This window comes from Chinchilla lanigera, unplaced genomic scaffold (assembly GCF_000276665.1).
Source record: "Chinchilla lanigera isolate Chin_1 unplaced genomic scaffold, ChiLan1.0 scaffold00017, whole genome shotgun sequence".
Lineage (NCBI taxonomy): Eukaryota > Metazoa > Chordata > Mammalia > Rodentia > Chinchillidae > Chinchilla > Chinchilla lanigera.
This window is the reverse complement of record NW_004955418.1, coordinates 15,842,699-15,865,205: the sequence shown is the minus strand read 5'-3', so window position 1 is coordinate 15,865,205 and position 22,507 is coordinate 15,842,699. Positions and strand designations below refer to the sequence as shown.

Sequence of the window (22,507 nt, the reverse complement as noted above, 5' to 3'; positions counted from 1 at the left end):
TTCCCATCCCCTCCCATCCCTTCAACCACGCTTCCTCTCCTCATTTACAAAGCTTTGTTTCCATTTTATCCTTTTTTAATCCTTTTTTTTCTTTAGGTGTATACCCAGAGCAGGAATTTCTAGATTGCATGATCATTTCATTTTCAATTTCCTTAGGAACCTCACTTCCCTCCAAGCAGTGCTTGGGTCCTCTTTTTGCCACACCTTCACCAACACTTGTTATCTCTTGTCTTTTTGATAATGGATAAGTTCCATTTTAGTGACCAGAATAGGGCCTGGGTGAATCACCTGTCACAGCAATTAACAGAGTACTGGTGTGATCCACAGTTTCCTACTTAGCCTTTTTATCTCCTGTCTTAAACACCTTTGTGTATATTCACTATTGTTTAAAAAATAGTGACTGAAATATTATTTAATTAAATTGGAGCTCTACGGGCTACAACAAAGAATAGTTTAATTTGGCTGCAGCCAGTCGTTAATTGCTAGATGGACTGATGCTAACAGTAGCTTTACTACATTTCCTTTGCTTTAGGACAAGAGCAAGAAGGGTGCTTCTGGTTCGAAGGCACCCAAGAATGGAAATAAAGCAAAGGATTCGGCAAAGGTAAATGTGGGGCAACAAATGCACAGCAAAGTAGTTCAGGAATGACATGGAAATGGGATTTATCCTGTTCGTAATCTAGTTTCTTGTTCTAAGCTATTGAAAATAAAAGATATTTAAACGCTACCTGTTCCCTGGCATCCTTCACTACTGAAATGAATTTTTAAAACAATATATGTTTGTGTGGGTGTGTATATGTGTGGGGGTGTGTATTTTACATATATATTTTTTCTAAGTACCTAGTACTTTAAAAATCTAAACAAGTGTTCTTAGTACAATTCAAGTTGCCTGCATTTCCGTCTCTTACTACACTATTTTCCAAGTATGTGATTTATATAAATTTTAAAGCATGGAAGGTAGTATATAAAATCAGGGGAGATATTAGTTTCTATGGTCCAGTGTATCATTAGACAGCACCCGAGGAGATTCATACGTAATAGGACTACTAGTTCATGTATTACTTAGATTTCCATCATTTTAATGAATACCCAAAACAAGGCAGAGAAAAGTTTCATTTCAGCTCATGATTTGGGGAGGGCTCAGTCCCTGATTGATGGGCCCCACTGCTTTGGTCCTCTGGTGAGGCAGCATATCTGGTGGGAGGCAGAACACACTGCTCACTTCATAAGCCAGGGAACAAGGAGGAAGAGAGGGGATACCACAGTCCTCTTTGAGGCAAGCCCCAGTGGCTTAAAGGACTCCCATGAGGCGCTACCTCCTAAACATCATGGCATCTTCCAATAATGCCACCTCGAGGATGGATCCTTTCACCGATGGATCTTTGCAGAACAGTCAACATCCAACAGAGCACTATGTAATTTTTTATGTTCCTCTAGAAAGTAGAAGGAAAACTAATGAATGAAAATGATAGGATCCAGTTTAAGTCTTAGATTTGGCATTAATGGAGTGCAACATTTGGGAGCATCCTGTATTAAAGTTACTGAAGCTGTGGTCAGAAGTGGACAGTGGACTAGACAATTTCTATATCCCTTCCAATTCAAGAACGGGCTACTCAGTGGTTATAACTGTGATCCTGTATTATAAGAAATTAGATGGGGCTGGGGATTTAGCTCAGCGGCACAGCGCCTGCCTGGCGAGCACAAGGTCGTGAGTTCGATTCCCAGTACTGGAGAAAAAAAAAGAAATTAGAGGTATAGCTTTAAAAAACTACAGTCAAATTGCATTAAAACTCTTAAAAGCAAGATAATGAAATCTTGTAATGGATTCCATAAAAGACATAAGAAACATGATTGATAATTGACAGTTGCTTATGCCATTATATCTCAAGTATGTGAAATACTTGTTTATGTTTAGTTATAACAAAGTAGTTTATCAATCTCTTAATAAGAAATAGAAACCATAATCACTATATATAATGAGTGCATTAACTGAGCACCCATATCCCTGAATATAGGAAAAGGATGGATCACTGGAGAAAGATGAAACACTCCTATCCAAGAATAGCTGTGCATTTTTAAAAAATTACCTACATAGGCCTTTCTTAGGAATTAAATTTAGAATTTGAAATTTAGGCTGATTATTTTTAAGATTATTTTTACCTTAGAAACTTGAGGGGGAAGAATACACAGTGCTTTGGTCAAATGAAGAGGAGAAACTTAGAAAGGACCGTCTTAATTCTCCTCCACTGGCTGCTGTCTTCTGCCCCTTTAATTGTGAGAAGCCTTATGACAAAGGAGTATCTTCTCATAAACCTTCTCTTGTGGATCACTTTTTTAACACTTCGGAAAAAAAGGACCTCACTTACGGTTTTGCTTTCCCTTCTTAGAAAACGGAGGAAGGTCCCAAGCCAAAAGATGATGAAAAAAGCACAAAAAGAGATGATGATAAAAAAACAAGATAAAGTTTACATTATCTGGTAAGTTGGGTGTTTGTCATAAGTGAAGACACTCTGCCTTTTCCTGGCCTTTGTTATGGGAAAAGAAAGGAAGTCCACCTCTTTGCCTGCAGAATTAGCATATTACAACTTTTAGTAAAATGTCCTCAGTTAATGTTACCATAAATTCCAACATGGGAAAGAAGGAGTCTAAGAACGGGGAGAAGTAGTCTTTAGACTTGGGTGAAAATGGCAGGAGTTTTTAGAATAGAAGTAAAGGAAAAGATTGGCCACTGAATTTTGTCCCAGTGTTGGAAAGTACACTACTGTATTTGATTCTAATTTATTCTAGTGTGTTTGATTCCTTCTAAACCAGGAAGCATCCAAAAGATGAAGGAATCTCTGGGATCCACTTTGAGAGAGGGGTCCTTATCTAAATCTTCAGGGAGGGGAAGTCTCACCCTAAGCCCTAAAAGCATATTACTACTTGCTACTGACCAGAGTCTAAAAGAAATCAAAATATAGGTTCAACCACGTTCAGCTCTCTTATCATAATCCATTTTTACTTCCTGCTAAGAGGGAGACGTACTAATTAGAACTCCAAGATTTTTCCTAAAATTTAAAGATTCTATTATCAGTATACCCCTAGTTTCATACAGCATTATTGTCTGTATACAGTGCTTTTGCTAAGTAGTACATTTTCCATGCTTGTTACCATAAAAACTACGTATCAAATGATTCACTGGATTTTTTTTCTTTGAAATTTTCAAGGTATCTGCACATAAAATCTTCAGCTGGTGGATGGTGACTTTTGAAAAGCAAAAGGCATTGGCAACAGAAAAGTTTCCTGGGTGGCTTCCAAACAGTGATACTTGTTAAGGGTTTTGACATCAAAAACGTTGGTTTGTTGTTCTTTTCCAGAAGGAAAATGAATTTGTCTGGTTCACCTGTGCTACTGTATTGAGTATTGATGAACTGAATTTTTAAAAATTGCCTTCAGTTGGAAAAGGAAGCTTTATATTTGTAAGAAATATATTTGATAGTTTACTAAAGCAACACCAAAAAAATAGAAAAACATTGCAAACTTTTGCACATTCTACACACAGTGCCTATAAATCTCATTAGTATTTTCAGATTGCACTTTTTTTTGTTGTTTTTTTTTTTAGCTTTTGGAAAACAGTGCTCTAAACATTTGTCAATGTTCTGGTTTCTTATTACCCCCTTTCCTCTTGAGCTTTTGAAGTATATCTGATGTTTCTTCGGGTTTATGTTTATAATTCAAATATAAGATACTGTACATTCGGCACATATCTCCTCTTGGGCTGCTAATAATAAATGAATAACAGATGACCTGGACAAACCAGGAAGCAACAATCTCCTTTTTAGTTTGCATTCTTCTTTGCCAGGGGTGAGCACTTCTGCGTACTCAAACAAAACACACTCAGACTGGAACAAGTCCCAAGAAAAGCAAAATGATAGGCCAGGTAATGTGGCAAGTTTCATAAATGAGAAAATTTAATCCTTTGGATATGCATATGTCTTGAACTCTGTTTGTTTACCATGGTATTAAATGCCGTTTTCTATTCTCTACGTAAAACCTGAACAGCAGTCATTTGCTTGGAGCCATCTCCCATATTAGTCTTTGCACTGTTTATCTGATTTTATGGAAGTTAAGTTTACCATATATATATATAGAGAGAGAGAGAGAGAGAGACAGAGTATATATACCATATATGGTATGTATATATATATATATATATAAAATCTGCTTCCCCTCACCTCGAAGCTTAAGAACTAGTCTCTGATAGCCAAGAGCTCCTAAGGGCTTTTCCAATCTTTATGAATAAATAGTTTATGAGCATTGTACTGGTATCATTGATGCGATTTTGATAAATAATTAATTTCATCTTTACTTCCTGGCAGCGAATGTGGGAAAAGATGTGAGGTACACATGATAAGAGAATCAAAATTTCTTGTTTCTAGAGAGCACAGCCCTCCTTAGTAGCAATTTACAGCCTTTGTTAGGCCTTCGATAACTTCAGTAAACTTAATATCACCAGTACTGTCTAACGGAAGCAAGCGAAAATAGTAACACCGCTCATAACAGATACCAGCGTTCGCTGATACTCCCTAAAACTACTCTCTACAGCTCAGTACAAACAGAGGAGACTTCACACACCACCTTGTTAAGTCTCTATCCCATTCAAGAAACAGTTATTACATTATTGTCAAAGCTCTCATAAGAAGAAAAACACTCTTCCTGAGGAATTTTAATTATGTACTTAATCTTTCTATTCGAGTAGTATAGTTATTCCCTTTTTTTAATTTAAAAAAGAAAAAAAGACTGAAACCTTTAACACTGACAGATGTGTTTACAAGAGTAAGGTTGCGGGAGTACTAATTTCCATGCACAGAGAAAAGGATTTTTAAATGACATACTAGACTCCAGAGAGTTGAGAACACCTGTAAGTGTTTAAGGTGTATCAATATGCCTTCCTTATTTTATTAAAAATATCTTCAAGATGGCCGTTTGCTAGTAACTCCTGGTAACTGAAGTAAGCTATAGGATCTAAAGTAGTCCTTTTACTCTTGTCCAAAAGTAAGGAGAAAATAATTGCAAATACCTGCTTAAAAGTAAACAATTGTTTATTACCAAAATGGTTTCTGCACGTTGTGTTGGCAAGATTACCTCTGTGTAGAAATGGGCTTTTCAAAAGTAATGAAGATAGACTCCTCAGGTGACCCAAACTGAAAGTCAGTATTTTTGTTTCACTAATCAAGATACAAAATACAATTAAAGCAAAGTATTTTACATTAAAATCTTGGCTGTGCATTTTTTCTTTTCTTTCTTTTTTTTTTTTTTTTTCTTGGTCTTTTTGAGACAGTGTCTCACTGTGCAGTTCAGGCTGGCCTTGAGCTCACTTTGTAGCCCAGGCTGCCTCAAACTTGCAACAGTCCTCCTGCCTCAGCCTCCCAAGTACTGGGATTACAGGCATGCGCCACCACACACAACTGGCTGTGCATTTTTTAAAGAAGTAAACTAGACTGGGTAAGAAATCACAAGTGATTTGTTTTTATTTTCATTTCTCAAACCATCAACCACGCACTGGGTATAAAAATGGAATTGTGTAAAAGCCAATCTATTCCAGTGTATTAGAGCAAACACGTTTTGACATTTTTCATATTAGTCATATTGTTTTGCCTTGAAATTTATGCGTCTATTCACAAATTCCTATGTAAGACTTCAATTCAGAACTGTAGACTATCTTGTCTTCTCTATGTCTATTATAAGCAAATATTTTGTTTCATAATATATTATCACCGGCTGGTGACTCTGCAATTATGTACTGGCAATAAATGCCAATAATGAGTTTTTAAGGAATTAAAAAAAATAGGCCAGGTGAGGAGCTGAGAGAGAAAATATCATCTCCCTTAAAAGCTCTCCAGTACAACTTTAAATGAAAGGTGTTTCCTGTGGGCATAAATGCCCTCTCTCTTCCAGAAGAGATAAACTCTTGGGGCTCTCCACTGACCAGTATCCAGAGGGCAAGGAAACCTGATGGCTTGGGCTCCACAGATCAGCATCGGGACGTGAAGCAAGGAAGAGAGGGTGGACGGCACATGTGGAGAGCTCCAGGTAGCTGCCTCCCTTATTAGCGATTGATCCAGGCACTCGGTGTTCTTCACGACTGGCTTTTCTAAGGGCACTGAGGAAACAGCACATGAATTGCAGACATACAGGGCTTGAGGGATGTGAACACTGCAGGGTTTAAATGTACAACAAAAAGTGAGCAGAATAAAGCGCTTTACCCCTCCGTAGTAGAGAGCGCACTAGTTGTGTTTACATTGCAGGGCAACACCTGTAAGTGAAAGCAATAGTCCATAGATGGAAATACTGATGGCCAGTCTTTTCACAGAAATGCTTAAAGGATAGAGTTGAAGGGAAGAGGAGTATCTTCAGCTGTAGCAAAAAAAAAAAAAATCTCTAGTTTGAAAATATTCACATTCAACAAAATTTGGGTGATACGGATCATGAGAACTTAGCAAGATATGGTTGTTTACAGCAGTTCAGGCTTTTCGTGTTGCAGCCACACTCTGATTCTATCAAAATTCTTATCCATCCAACGTATGTTTTCCTCGATGGTTTCAATAGTTTGCTGGACACAGCGGAGCTGAGAGCCATTTCCTTCCAAAGAGTAGAAGAATCCTTTCACCTTGGAAGGAGAAAATGGATTTTTAAAAAATTAATTTATCACAGTAAGCAAATGTTACTAAAGCAAGTTAAAAAGAAAACTGAAGCCAGAATCCCAGAATTTGTCAAAATTCTCCATAGAAAGCAGAGCCAGGTGTCTGGTTATGATTATGTGCACATAAGCTTGAGCTATATGAAATGCATTCATGGCTCGTGATGTCAGGCTTTTGTATTTTTTCTTTGCAGCTCTTTTATTTATTCACAGTTCCCAGACTTTAAAAGGCTCCACTGTTTACCATTTTATAATTAAGGTTTAATTGAGTGTGTCTATTTAATGTGTATTCTGTTCTATACACACAGATGCAAACTTAATTTTTTTAAAACATGATATCTAAAAATCAAAATGTGCACAGGATCTTCTTTGCCAAACAAAACAATTTCAGACACATAAATGCAGCCTTTCTCCATGGGCCTGGCCTTGCATGTTATTATGGAAACACTGTAGGGAATGGGGTTCTTAGCAAGTTATAGTGGTAAGACCCCAAACCTTGCCAAATTTTTATCCTAATTCACAATCCATGTATTGTTCTCTCCAGATAAAATCTACAAGAAGTTCTCCATGGTTTTAAAGAGATAAGAGACTGCTGGCTGTCTCCTCAAAAATGTCTTTGTTCTTTTTTTTTCTCTGGATACTCAAACCCCTTAAGCTTACACGAGGGACACGCTAACTTTGCACAGCACTGAGGATTATACTATTTTGTTTCACCTTACGGGGTTCTTAACCTTTCCCACAAATTTCACAGCATTTGTCCATCAACTTTGATTTCGTAGTCAGGAAACAAGTGTAAGCCAAAACACATTATTTATTCAGCATGGATTCCAGAGAGCAAATTCCTTAAAAATCCATGTCATAATACCATTTTATGAGGTTAGGAGTAGGAGGTAAGGGTAAAAGTGGGCTTTGGAAAGATCAAATTCCAATTTTCAATGATCCAGGGTTGTTTTATATTACATTTAATACAACTTCTCAAATTGCTGACAGCATGGCCTCTGCTGGAGGACCCAGAATACACCTCCTCTCCCTGCTCCACCTTGCATTCAGGCAGCCTACTGTTGTACCCTCCGGAGCCTGAGATTAATTCCCCATCAATTCCAAATCACTTTGGGCCCTCACACCATCAGTAATTCAGACCACATGGATAATTTCCCTAATTGTCAAATACTTCATTAATTCTTAAACCCATCATGCTAACACCACTAAAAGCAGACTTTCCACACAAGCTGTAGGAGCTCCAGCTCTCAGACCTTTTCCTGACCCAACACTGTCTCTTCTGTCCTCATCTGCCTCACAAAATGCAGCGTCTCAATTATACAACTGATTCAAACCGGCCTCTCGGAGGACGTTTTCTGTGCAAAAAGAGCAGTTTAGGACTAGAGGAAACTCTGCTTTTGTAGAGTACCTATATATTTCAAGTTCACTTTTTCTGATAATGAGAATAACGTACTAATTTCTCATTTTGGCTTGATTGCTATTAAGCTTTTTGATTAAATTTAGGGTATCATTGCAATCATGATCATCAAACTCCTTCATCTAGTTACCTCTCCTGTTCATTACAGAGTGTTTTATTCTTCATGTTATCATTTTATAGATGGAAAAAAAATATTTCATAGATGGCTTTTATAAGATACATAAGACTATGTCTGAAAGTAGATGGTAGGTACGATAAGTGAAAAGAAAAGAAGACCATGGACTTGGATAACGAAGAACCTAGATTCCAGACTTGCCTCTTTCACAATCACTGGGTGACTAACTTCAGTCACTTGTACCTTCAAAGTTCACTTTGAACATCTTTAAACAAGGACCAATTGTCTCAAGTCATTTTTTAATGGCAGAACAAACAACCATTAACATGGCCAAGAATAGGTACGGTTTCCACTAGTTCATCTGCAACTGAATTTTGTTTATCTCAGTACCATGGAATCCACAAATAAATGAATGAAATTCACATCTAAGTCATCTCACTTTTGAGCATTTTGTCTTCAGACTTAAGTATAAAAGGAAAAAAATTATTTCCTTCTCTCTTTACCTCTGCAAGTCGCGTTCTGGTAGAGAATCGGTTTGTTGTTCCCATTACCATGTGGGCTATGGAATTTGATCCAAGTTCAAACCTTGAAATGGAAGTTGTCAAAATGAGTTGGGAAATACTTATGCATTCAACATATATTGTTAAGCACCTCACATCTGCAATAGCATTTAGCTAAAAACTGATTAAGCATGAAAAAGATATAAAATATGATCTCTATCTTCCATTGGGTTAAGACCTTATTGTAAAATATGTTACATGCCCAGCTGCTGAATAAATTATTAAGTACCCAAAAGAATGATAAATGCAGGAGTGCTACAAGAGTTGGATAAAGGCAGATGCAAGAGTGCTAAGAAGAGCAGGACTGACCTAGAAAGAGGGAGGCTTCGGGTAAGCCAGTGGATGTGAGACGAGGCCCAGTGGAAAGGAAAACGTTACCATCTAGCCTCATTAGTTAGCACCAAATTAGGGCTTTGTTGTTAATAAAGATATTCTAAGTACCTCTACTTCGTATCTTCAATCAAAAAACTTCTTTTAGACTATTACTATTCTTTTATAAGCATCAACATTAAAACACAGCAAGTTTAAAGAACTTATCCAATCCCAGCACATTTTTGGTCCTACTTACTTTTGTACAAGTTTATTCCAGTTCTCCCTCAGAAACTGCCAGGCCAATGGATATCCCACTGGGTTTCCGCCGATGAATGTAAGAATATGTGGAAACTCCTGAGTTTTTATTATATCTCCCTTAAAACTTTGATCTAGTAACCTGTGATGATAAAGACAAGAGCTGTTACCAATGAGTAGGTGATGAAAAAGTTATAAAAGAGTACAGTAAAATAACTTGTAAAGGAAAAAACCCAGTCTGCCAGTAAAAAAGCCAAACAGGTAAATTGGTAACCAGAGTCCTGATAGACCCACTATAGCTACATAATAATAAAAACTAACAGTTGTATGTCATTTATAATACCTATTCTTGTATATTCCCTAATTTGCTCAAAAGAATAGTTAATAGAACTCTAGTAAATATATCAAGTATGTTATTGCTTTAAAGATACACAATATAAATGTCTTTAAGTATTTTTCCTAACACCTGGTTCTCCCTAATTATTTGCTATTCTCACTAGATGTGTGCCCACTTGCACAAATGTTCCACATAATAGGCAATTCCTGGCCAAGAGAACAAAAACCGATGCCAGAATGATCAGACCTAATTTCCCTTGGCCACATGAACATGAATGAATGACTCACCACTGAAGCTTTTCCTTATTTTGGCTTACACACAGGGCAAATTCAATTTGGCTTTTCTCGGTACTGGATAAAGAAGACTGATATTTACTAAAAAGAAAATCCCATCCATCGGTGTTCTGGGCCCCCACAGCAAACACTGCCAAGGTCACGTCGATAGGCAGGCTGTGGGAAAGAACAAACCCCTGAGAACCTGAGGTCCAGAATGTGCATTTAGAGCCATAATGCTGACCGATTATGAACTGATGAAGCATGCCTGGAAACATAAACAAAAACTGCTGCTTTCCTTCAGTGACCTTCTATGAAAAGAGATGAGGGAAAAATAGCTCAGATTAGATTTTAAGCAGCTTTCTCCAAACCTTAATGTGAGCGGTCACTCATAAATACCAGTATTTCTAACATTTTAATAATGTTGACTGACCACAGGTGGTCAACTTTCAAGCAAAAAGAAATCCAAACAGCTCAAAACTTTCTCCATGAACACAAGACAGAAATCTAATAGAACCACTGCCTGTGAGCATTTCTTTTGAGTGGAAGCCTGTAGGTTTTTGGAATAAATTGTCTTTCGTGGGGTTTCAGCTCCAAATACAAAATGACTGAATTATTACAAGAATAGATTTCTGCATAAGGTAAATCCTACCTTGCTTTACAGTGGTAGGGACTTTGGAGACACAGTAAGATTTTGTGGTGGCGATTCAAAATGGGAATTATTGTGATCCAGGTCTAACTCCCCAGATACCTGACTCACCTACTAGCATTTCTTAAAACAGAAAGTTGACAGATACATAGATAAATCTTAAAAAGCAATTTATCCCCCTGCTCCCACCAAAATGAAGTAGGGAAGACTTGTTTACACCTTTTGTTTTTTTTCCAGCGGTTAATACCAGTGATGGTAAACAAAAAGACACCCTTACATCAACAAATGAGCTCTTCAGTAGGGACTGACCTCAGGTTTCCATTGGATTCCTTCCACTTTCTGAAATAGCCTTCTGCCCTCCGCACACAGGGCTCATACTGGCGCACACAGGCCAGCAGGAGGAGCTGACTCCGAAGCATCCGCTCAGAGACCGAGCCATCATCTGTCCAGGTCTGCTTATCAATGAGGTTCCTCAGCAGCCTGATGAGGAAGGCCTGAGGGGGTAGACCGTGGGACAGTGACAGGTGTCATGAGTATTGTCACAGCTCATTTCATTTTTATTATAGCCCAGTACTCAACTTTTAAAGTTTAGTCCAACTCTTTTAAAGTGTGCAGGCCTGTTCATATTGAATTATAAAAGGGATCAGAACAAGAAATAAAGATTGTAGTATTGCATAACAATCTCTGGTAAAGACAGCCTATCAACTTAAAATCAGGATGAAGTGCCATTCTCAAGCTAAAAGCAACAGTTGCAGGACTAAATTTTGAGAGCAAAGTGTGCAAAAACTTCATGACACTTTGTCAAGAATAACAAGTTTGTGCCTCTTAGTACTATCTTAGCACCATGAACAGTTCCAGAAAATCTTAATAGTAGTGATCATATTAGAGAAGTAAAATGAAATAAAAGGGGAATAAAAATCCATGAAAATTAAGTACAGAATTTAACACTACCATTTTATTTTAGTGATAAATAAAATAGAAGCCTTTGCTTATTAATCCAAACACTAAATGTGTATTTGTTTTTCCCATATGCATACATACGTACATACACAATGGTAAGCACCTTTTTCATACACAGTAAAAGCAAGCCATGATTCTATAACTCAGCTGTTTATATTCAGGCTTTTACCTTGAATTGAGTTTCCACTTCAATCATATCTCTCTTCTCCATTAACTTATACATAGGAATCAACTCATGCAACCCTTGGAACACGGGCATGATTTCAGTTTCATGTTTCAAGTACAGGGTTAGATCCAAGGCTTTCTCAATGGAGAGCTTTCCAATGCTGACCAAAAGACACCATGGTTACTTACAGGATTAAAACAAAATCCAGGAAATCAACTTTTGGCTGCAAAGTATATTGTATCCATCTTCCATCAAACAATGACCTCTACCTTAGTATCTTTCTACCGCACCTAACATCTGGCCAAGATTACACTGGGGAAGAATTTTTTTAATAACAGAGCCAGCTGGGATTAAGATGAAATGGAAGGACATCCACAAACGTCCCCTAGAATGCATTGGGTTGTGATCAGAACTTCCAGGGTAATGAGGGTAGTTCACAGGGCTTCAGGAAGCCTGTCAGAAAGCCTGCATTCAGCAAAAGTATGAGTACTTCCATTTCAAAAAGACACTGAATATACATAGAAATCCTTCACAGCAGAGGGCTGATATTAAAAACCTCAGTGGTAGGATATGTGCTTATATAAGCAAACATAAAACCCTCTAAGATTCAAGCAGAAATATGCTCCACAGAGGAATTTTTTCAGCAGAAAGAAACAGCTAGATATACAACCCCTACCTTCTTCCCCTGTGCTTTTTGCCACATTGGAAGGTACAGTCTGGTATTAGACGTTCTAAGAACTCAATATTCAGGGCAGAAGGACAGAGAGCTGAGAATTATAAAGCTACCCTTATTATGCCTAAAGAGTGAAAAGGTTTAAATTTTAGGTGTGGAAAGGAGTTCCTTAAAACCATTGTTATGGGAGGGGACAAAACAGATCCTGTTCCTGCTATTCTCAGCCACATGAAGGTCATTTGATGGGGCCAAATTTGATGAGCTAGATTCCTTTAAAATGCTGTGAAATTTGGGTGTCTAAAGGGCTTTTTTTGCTGTTTGGTTGGTTTGGTTTTTTGCACTTGTTTTAAATGTCTCCTTTCATCCAAGAGATGTACCAAACATCTGGGGTCTAGGTTACTTAGTCTTCTAAAAAGGTTTCAAGATGGTTGTAGCCCCAGCATGGGAGAAACCTGATCCAATATGGCAGGCCAAAGAAACTTGGAGAACAAGGCTTGAGGGATGGGGCATGGGTCTCACTTGGATATTGTCTCCTGGATTTTACATGTATCTCGGTCCAATCTGAGTTGGGAATGAGGAAGATTAAAATATAGATTCTATACTTCAAGTCACCTAGCAGTCACAGACAAGAGGTTAATCCCAAGGTAAAAGCAAACATAGATTGTAAGAAGAATTTAGGGAAAATACCTTTCAACTTCTCATTAGCAACCATCAATCATCTTCATCTTAAGAAATCAAGAATTTGAACGGTAACAGCTGCTTTCAGAAGGAAACCACAACTTTGTGCAGCTCATATTACCTGACAAGCTGAAAGGCATTGTTAATGAGACTGGCCCGATCATTACTGCTGATCGCTGTGTGCGTCGTTTTTAAGAGGCTAGTCAAGGAATCCCATCCATCATCCTCGTAATGCACAATGTAATAGCCATTCATTCCCACATTAAATTTGATCCATTCCACTGCTTCTGGGAGGATGAGCACATCTAGAGCAAATAAAATAAATCGTAGCTCATTTTACTCCCTCGACTCAGGAAGGTTTTCCTGATCTGAGGCTGGACAGAGAAACTAGAGAAGAGTTTAATGCTGAACAAATTAAATTCACTTACATCTTTCAGAAACCAGACAACAGCAACCCAAGAGACAAGAACCAACACTAGTTTTAGACAACGATTTTGTGAGATTTATAGATCTGTGGAAACAATGCAACCACATTTCTGGCCATCCATACGATATACCCTCGTAATATTAACAGAATAATGAGTTTTCCCTGGTAATCCCTTGTTTTTAGCACTCTAAGTCAACTGTCCTAATTTCTACCTAGAATTATATTGGCCATTCTTTTTTAAAACCAGGCAACATTTTTAACCTAGTCCCTTCTCTTTTTACCTAAATAAATAGCAAAAGACATTTACTATTTAAATCCTACATGTCTCTACACTTCTTCTTTGAATAACCCAGCTATCTTCACAATAAATTACCTGTCTTTGTTTTCAGCAAAAATCTCTGGACCGAGTCTGACTTGCTTGTGATGAATGTCAGTGGAACATGCCATAGGTACCTGAAAGAAAGGAGGGATGAATTTTCATTTTTGATTCATTCAACAAGTAGCTATGGCTAGTTTAGAACAAGATGGTATCAAAACTATTATAGTCAAGGTCTCAGAATGAGTCCATTTTCCAGTTTGGGCACTACACATCCTTCTTGGACTCCTTGAGTGGAGTTAGGAATTTAAATTCAAGGGAATGGTCACCAGTGACCTGAGACCTAATTTAAAACAGTGACCACCAGTAACTGCATAAGTTGGCATCTTTTTGTTTTGTTTTTCTTATATTTTATTATTTATTTGTCTTTATTACAGAGTAAATGGCAGAACCATCATGGCTATTCCGCTATGATTCAAAACCTATGAATAATAAACTATTTTAATCCTGAGAAATGTATATTCAACCTGTCTCAAATATTATTAGAAGGTAATGAGCTCCCATCTGAATTTTTTTTGTGTGTGTGTGTTTTTATTTTAAAAATAAAAGGAGGAAAACATTAACAGACAAATAACCTTTTACAAAATAGCAAAAGAACAGTACAGACAATACAGAGTTACAAGCGAAGTGGTAGGAAATTAACACTGCTTGTTGTATTACATATTGATATCTTCAAAGTGGTTTCTCATGAATAGAGACATGCAATATTGATCAATCAAGGACTCATTGACAGTTTCTTTCAGCAAAGAAATAGAAGACAGTAGAACAACTATGTTAACTATCCTGTATATACATACATACAAAATTTCTCCTTCTTTCCCTTCTCTTTTCCCACATCCCAGTTGCCCTTTTCCCTTGAGTGTTTTCCTATCATTTCACAATGTCTATCATACCTCCCAAATAATATACTGGGAAGGACACAATATCACCTTGGTGCAATTCTTGCCTACAAGGAACAACCTGAATCTGGTCATGAAGAAACGGTGGAAAACATGTTGAAGGAGATCACATGAAATAACTGGCTTTTACTCTTTGAAAATGTGGGGGAAAAATTGAAAGGAAAACTGAAAAAATTGTTTCAGACAAAAAAACCAAAATGACATAAAAACTGAGCCTATAAAAGAAAAGAAAATTGAGCCTATATTCAAGTAGAGAGTTTTTTTCTATTTTCATTTAAAGATATTTTTAGGAAAACTGGAACAACTGAACAGAGTTTATAGGTCAAATAATTCTATTGTGTAGAGTTTATGTCCCAATTTTTGATAATTGTACTGTGACTATATAAGTGAACATTCTAATTGTGTATTGTCTCCATCTCACTGTTACACAGTTAAAAAACCGTGTGTGCATGTATGAGAGAGAGAGAGAGAGAGAGAGAGAGAGAGAGAGAGAGAGAAAGATAAACCAATTGTGATCAAGAGTTATCATATATCTGGATAAAACATACATGGAAATTCTTTGGACTATTCTCACAACTTCTCCATAAGCCTAAAATTATTTCAAGATGAAACAAATTTTTTTGCACAAAGCCTATCCCACGTCAATCAAGTTGCAGCATCTCATTTTAACGATATCCTTCTGTGGCATTAAGCTGACAGCTTCAGATTCTAACTCAGGCTCCCAAGCTCTCCTCCAAAGAAGGGAATTGGGTCTCTTGTAATTCCAAGAAACATCTAAACTTTTTTGTCCTTAGCTCCAACCTACATGCCACACACTATCGTAATGTGGTGGTAGTTGCTTCAATCGGAGCTAATTTCAAGCCAGTAACTGGAAATTACATTCTATTAAACTATAAAACATGAGAATGTTAAAATAATTACCTAGGATTTTAGCTTTCCTGAGACTAACCAAACTTAAAGCTTCCTTAATCCTTTTGAGATATAGGCAGATACAGGACATACAGATTCAACTGAAATATTTTAGGATGGTATTTCAAAAGTAAGATTTATTCTAACAGGCAGACGTTACCTAGGCAACGAGATGAGTCTTACTCTATAACATTACCCAGTTTCTGGGGCACCGTCAGAGCCCTTCATGTAGTGTTCCTGCTTCATGTGCACGTTCCTCCCTCTCACTGTGATGGTTATCAGGGGAAAGCCCTTCTGCAGCGTCCAGGTGTTCATCATGGCCTTCACGTCCACAGTTTCCTGACGCCAGTGCTGGTTAACACACAAAACGGCAGATGTGTCATCCACACAGACCCAACTCTAAAAGGACAGCAGGCCAGCTTGTGCTCAGAGAGTTGCTTCCCACCGACAGCCTCTCTGGGGGACTCCGCTACCCCCTAGCCTCCTGCCCTGGCTCGCTTCCCCAGGTGTCCCCAGCCATCGAATCTCCAGCAGAGCACTGACTGTTTATTTATCGGCCTCCTCTGCTATATATGTGTGTCTTCACAAGTAGCCTGTCTGCTTCTGCCGGGCACTGGCATAGCACTGAGCACCAAACAGACACTGAATGAATGAATGAATGAATGAATGAATGAATGAATGAATGAATGAATGAGCGAAGGGAGAGGAAAGGGAAAGTTTCAACACTACACAGCTATGCTCACTCTCAGGCAAGCAAGGTGGGAAAGGCCTGTGCTTCCAGAATAATAACACAGATGGTCCGTACTCAACAAGTGGTCATGAACCCAATAGGGCATATGTTCTTCAATACTGAAAAAGCTTTCAGGAAAATATTTTCGAGCCACTAAAAGAATAAAATGCTACAGGATAAATGCTTGATTCCAGAAATCATGGAATCAAGCAATCTCTAAAAACAAAAAAGTAAAGAAAACAAAAGTACAGAGGACAATATTCTATTAAATTTCCAGATTCACCCACAGCTGCCTACGAAAATAATCCACAAGTCAGATAAACAGAGAATCAGGCCGTTTTGTGACTCAGATGTTATGAATACTTTATAGCCTAGCAGTTAAAAGCATTTTAGATCTAAATTCAAATCCTTTCTCTGAAATTTATGCCCATATGTCTTTGGATTTCCTATTCCCACAGGGTAAGGCAGGGATAGTAAGAAGGTTTGGCTTACAGGATTGTTGTGAAGAGTAAAAGAAGTGATACACATAGTGTTTGGCATGTGCCTGACACATAGTACGTGTTCAATAATACACAGGGCTATTACATTTTTTTTTCACAAATGCAGAGCTGAAGAAATGATTGAAATCCTCCTGATTGATAGAATCCAGTGCTTTACAGAGAGCAAAGCTGAATAAAGCAGTTTTGGTGAGAAGTATAACTATAGAAGACTCCGCCCCCTCTTATATATATACTTTTTAAAGAAAAATTATAAAAGGCTGTGTAGCTAATATAGTTTAATGCAGAGTCATCTGGAATGAGGGTGAGATAATCAGGGACCTTAGAAAGCTTAGCACAGAGTTAGACTTCAAAGCACATGGTGTCAAAGATCATGTTCGCAGGAACACCGGCAGAGGGTGAGACTTACTGCAGAGGAAGATGAATGCTGGCTTCGGGAACAAAAGCCCTCCAGGGTTTGTGTATCATCTGCCGGGCAAATCTAAAACCACAAATATGCACATCACTCTCACTGCTGTAAGAAACACCCGTAATTCTTCTCAGAGGAAGTAATATGATGTAGGAAACACAAAATAAGAAAAAAATTGTCAATCTCAATCACACAGATATACAAAAACATACTCACACTTGCCATAGAATTCCACAGGTCCTCGTTTTTTGTGTTTTTATAGCTGTACTTTTGGAGATATTGCACAATTCCACTTTTAAATGCATCAGCACTAAGATACTCTCTTAGCATATTCAGAATACAAGCACCCTGGAAAGATAATACAAATAATGATATCTGTAGTTTGGGCATATATTTTATTTCATAATAATTCCTTTAAAATGCAGTTGCACTGATCGGTACAAAGCTTGGTTAGCAAAAAGCTTGATTCGTACACTGGGTGTGGTGGCATATGCCTGTAATTCTAGCACTTGGGAGGCTGAGGGCAGGAGGATCGCCATGGAGTTTGAGGCCAGCCTGGGCTACACAGTGAGTTCAAGGCCAGCCTGAAGTACATGGTGAGACCCTATCTCAAGAAAAAAAAAGCTCAATTCTCACAAAGCTTGGTTGGTACAAATTTGATGGCCAATTAACAACTACCTGTTCAATGATCAGTAAAAGGCAGTTTCAGAAGGTCATGAATTTTTAACTCAACAAAAAGTAAATAAAGAACTGACTATAATATAATCTTTAGGACTATAGGTCAAACTTGTAGTAAAAGAGCTTACACCAGCCAGCACAGGTCAAGACAGAAGGCATTTGATCTGGCTGTTCCTGATGACTTCAAAACTACCCCATAGCCTTCCCTATAATCTCCCCACCCCAGTATCAAAATGTACCCTTACAGTCCGCTTTTACCTTTTCATAAGAAACATCATCAAACATCTCCCGGATCTGAGCGGGATTCTCCACAGGTGTGGACACGGGGTGTGAGGAATTTAATGCATCAACCTCCATGGCATTAAAACACTTGCCGAAGAAATAATCTTCCTAATGAGACAGCAAAAAGAGAAAACAGCACCTCTGAGTTACATTCAGAAAAAGCAGGAAAAGATGAAGGTTTGACCTGGGTGACAGGTCTATACTTCCAATTTCTGTGTCAGCTACTGCTAGTTTTTATGGAATAAAACAAAATTACTATGTGCTCTAAAGGACATCCAAAAAACTCAATAATTTCAGGTAAGCATTTTAGATTTTATTCCTCTTCAATACTTATAAATTTAGAATAAAAGAAATTTTATATTAACTTAGAAACAAAACCATGGTGAATTCCTACCATTCTGTCTAGAGAAACTCTATATTGTCTCTAGTTTTTTAAATTATTATTTCTTTATTCTCTTTACTGGTTTGATCAATCTTCTGTTCTTACATCTGGTAATCTAAGCAACTTCACTGAAGATAACAATATGTAATATAACGACCACTGTCAATTCCTATCATTTTATTTTGAGACTCTGTATTGTTTTTAATGTTGCTTTGTTTTGTTTATGTCTGTGATGTTGGTATTTTGCTATTGTTCTTTTCTTTACTATTCTCTTTAAAATTAAAAAAACAAAACCACTACTCCTATAACCAAACAACAACAAAACAGGAAAATAAAATATGTGGTGATACTGACATTTTTCATTCATCATTTGTACTACAGTATTTCAAGCAAATAAATTTAGCTTTAAAATAATGCCATGAAAGAAAAAAATGCAGAATAAATTCCATCCTTAACTTTCCTTATTTGACACATTAACTCAACTGAATAATATGCATCTATAGTCACTGTTATTACTAAAGATTATTTGGAAACACAAGAAAACATTTATGACCAATTGTAATATGATAATGATATGAACTTTAGAATAACTATGTATAACTAAATATAACTAGGTAAAATCTGAAGTAATAAGTATGCACAAATAAAAATTATAGTTTAGTAAATGGGTTTTTTTACCTAAAATAATTTTATTTTTAATTTTTTAATGCAAGTATCTCAAGTTTAAGATGAGATATTTAAAATAAATATATACTAGTCCCAAAGTGTTAAACTTGTGATTCATGAGTCCAGGTTAATACAGTATGTAACCTTAAGCATAATTCACCTGATTTGCCAAGTAAGGTTTTATTGAGATAATAGCAACCTACACCTAATACTTCCGCAGTGAGCAACCTGAAGGTTGGGAATATGACATGAAACATTCAGGTCCTCATTATTTCTATTTCTTTGATATTAAGAGAAGATGCTACTTAATACATTTTTTAGCAGCCATAGATTCACACTCAAGTCTGATAAGTCTCTGTGACGTATCTTGGAAGTTCACTAGCATTTTTGCAATCTGATTCATAGCTAAGCTCCCAAGGAAGTTGTGAATGCACTTCTATAACTTGTGTAACCAAAGGTTAGATCATCTCTTCCAGCACCATTGAAGAAAACAACAGACTAACCTAAAATGTGAAAACATAAATAACAACTTACAACTTTCAGTTCAGGATGGGTCACACTGACAGACACAAACTCCATAAATTTAGCAAATCCCTCATTTAGCCAAAGATCATTCCACCATTCCATAGTGACCAGGTTTCCAAACCACTGAAAGGAAAACATGACTCAGGTTATTCACATACTTATATGGAGCTTGGGTTATCTGTAATCTATAACAGCGTTCACAAACAACACAATCAGGCAGGAACATTTTTAAATGTCTAATGTCAGTTTATGAATGTGAACATATTTTAGAACAAATATTTTCCAAGTAAAAATAAAATTTTCCAACATGCATTATAAAATATACAATAGGGAAGAAGTAATACAATATATCACCAGGGTGGCACATTTGCCCAGACACAATAAGCATCAGAGTGGATTGATATTAGGAAAGACAAGCTACACAGCCTATGCGGCATTAACGAGCTCCAGCTGGGAAGAACCTTTTCCAGGGCTTCAGTCACTCAGCCGTTTTACTAATAATGAGTCCCAGTCAGTGCCTTAAAGTAAGTTCCTAAATGAGTAATTCTGCCATGAGAAAAAAACAAATACTACAAATATATGTGTGATGGCTTGTGTCTAGATATCACCCCAAAGCCTTATGCAGTCATAGGTGGGGCTTTTTCAGAGGTGGATGAATCTAGAGTGAGAAACTGATTCATACACAGTATAATTCTAGGATTAAGGGTGCTAGGATTAAGGGTGGGAGATTACTAAATCCATCTACTGATTGGTTTAGCACCACCCTAATCCCAGTAGACTGGACAAAATATGAGACTTGTCTTATCTCTTGCTTGTTTTGCTGCCTTCTGCCCACCATGAACTGTTTCTCCTCTGTGATACCCCTCTGTCACACCACCCTGCCTTGCAGCCAGCCGATTATGGACTGCAACCTCTACCAACTGTGAGCTAAATAAACCTTTCCCTCTTTAATTTTTGTCTCAGGGATGACAGAAGAGTAACTAAGACAATATGGATCATTTCATTTATCCCACAAATCCAATATAAACATTCCACTACACTTTTTAAAAAGTGTGATTGAGCTTGTGTACCTGGTGAGCAAGTTCATGGGACACAGTCATTGTGATGCCAAGCTTGCTGGACGCAGAAGACCGCTCTGCATCAAACAACAGAACAGATTCTCTATATGTTGTCAGGCCCCAGTTTTCCATGGCACCAGACTGAAAGTCAGGAATAGCAGCAAGATCTTGGGGAAGAAGTAATACAATATATTACCAGGGTCAAAGCCACACATTCACCCGGACACCATAAGCATCAGAGTAGATGGATATTAGAACCAAAAGACAAGCTACGCAGCCTATTCAGCATTAAGGAGCTCCAGCTGGGAAGAACCTTTTCCAGTGGTGAAAAGGGCTTCAGACACTCAGTCATTTTACTAATAATCAGACCCAGTCAGACTTGTGTCTTAGGCCTCTTGATCCCATGTCTAGCTCTCTGACTGTGAGTTTTGGGGCTAACAAATCTGAATAATTATCTCAGTAATGCACTCTATTTTGGATGCCCAACACACATATATTTAAAAACTCAAATACAATAGTTTAAAAGGCTCTGTAAGAAGGAAAATGCAGGGGCTGGGGATTTAGCTCAGCGGCACAGCGCCTGCCTGGCAAGCACAACGTTGTGAGTTCGATTCCTAGTGCCAGAAAAAAATAAATAAATAAATTTTTAAAAAAGAAGGAAAATGCAGATTTTCTTACACTACATAAATTTATTCATTTTAAAAATTGATTAATCACCCTCCATGTCCTTACCAAGCACGTGGCAGTGGTTAAAAAAAGAAAAAAAATTGCAGCTTCTGCTGTCTGCCCAGCTAATAATATCAGAAGGCAAAACAGTCCCCAGGCCATGTGCCTTAGGAGCCGAGTGGAAGTCTGCTTTGATTAGCATTGGAAGTTCATTATACAGATGAGTGGTAGGAAGATTCTCAGAAGCACCAGCCACTGGACCCTTGCTGGGGGCCTGCTGGGAAAATCATGGAGAGGCACTAATCATAGAGATGCAGTCCCTGACCGAGGTCATCCAATGCCACCTCGTCGTATCTGAGCAAGATCTCTACCTTGTTTGGGTAACGGATACGGTATACTGAAATAGTCTTCGTAAAATTCTAGCAGAGTCACAGCAGCGTCCAGGGCATAATCTGCTTGGTTTATCTTATCTGGCACGGCGTACACAGAGACCTAAAGAGAAAGGCATGGAGAGACAGTCAAATATCGTAGTGGCTTCTCCACACAACTACAGCACATGCTGACACTGATGGCCTCAGACTGAGGGATGTGGGTGTTGATATTAAATAAGACAGGCCGGGGATATAGCTCAGCGGCACAGGAGCCTGTCTGGCAAGCGCAAGGTCCTGAGTTTGATTCCGGGTACTAAAAAAAAAAAAAAAGTGGTATGATATTAAATAAGACAATAAGGGATTCCATTTTTATATTAATGCTGACTGCTCCTAGTCAGCTTCCTTCCTGAAAACCACCATCAAGACTGCACGATATATACAAAAATTGTTAACTGTGTTTTGAAGGTAGCAAAAAAGAGATATAGAGGCCCAAAATGAAGCAGCGGGTGCTCTGAAGTCAGCAGGGCACTGTGGGCAGTGCTCATCCTGCGGACACCAG

The 22,507-nt window shown here is 37.8% G+C and overlaps 2 protein-coding genes across 2 annotated transcripts in view; one reads left to right on the top strand and one right to left on the bottom strand.

Annotated features, from left to right (window-relative positions):
- The window catches only part of Cast (calpastatin), a gene marked incomplete in the record, with an annotated part of 114,191 nt that extends 108,936 nt beyond the window's left edge, over positions 1–5,255 (top strand). Inside the window, 3 exon segments of the mRNA XM_013512987.1 lie at positions 533–604; positions 2,388–2,477; positions 3,207–5,255. Coding sequence (XP_013368441.1) covers positions 533–604; positions 2,388–2,462 — 147 coding nt within the window.
- A 230-nt stretch (positions 5,256–5,485) lies between these two features.
- The window catches only part of Erap1 (endoplasmic reticulum aminopeptidase 1), a gene marked incomplete in the record, with an annotated part of 32,161 nt that continues 15,139 nt past the window's right edge, over positions 5,486–22,507 (bottom strand). The window contains 15 exon segments of the mRNA XM_013513048.1: positions 5,486–6,649; positions 8,715–8,796; positions 9,340–9,480; positions 9,963–10,124; positions 10,906–11,090; positions 11,726–11,882; positions 13,195–13,378; positions 13,874–13,953; positions 15,881–16,035; positions 17,321–17,392; positions 17,537–17,668; positions 18,257–18,388; positions 19,863–19,976; positions 20,924–21,078; positions 21,949–22,069. Coding sequence (XP_013368502.1) covers positions 6,494–6,649; positions 8,715–8,796; positions 9,340–9,480; positions 9,963–10,124; positions 10,906–11,090; positions 11,726–11,882; positions 13,195–13,378; positions 13,874–13,953; positions 15,881–16,035; positions 17,321–17,392; positions 17,537–17,668; positions 18,257–18,388; positions 19,863–19,976; positions 20,924–21,078; positions 21,949–22,069 — 2,028 coding nt within the window.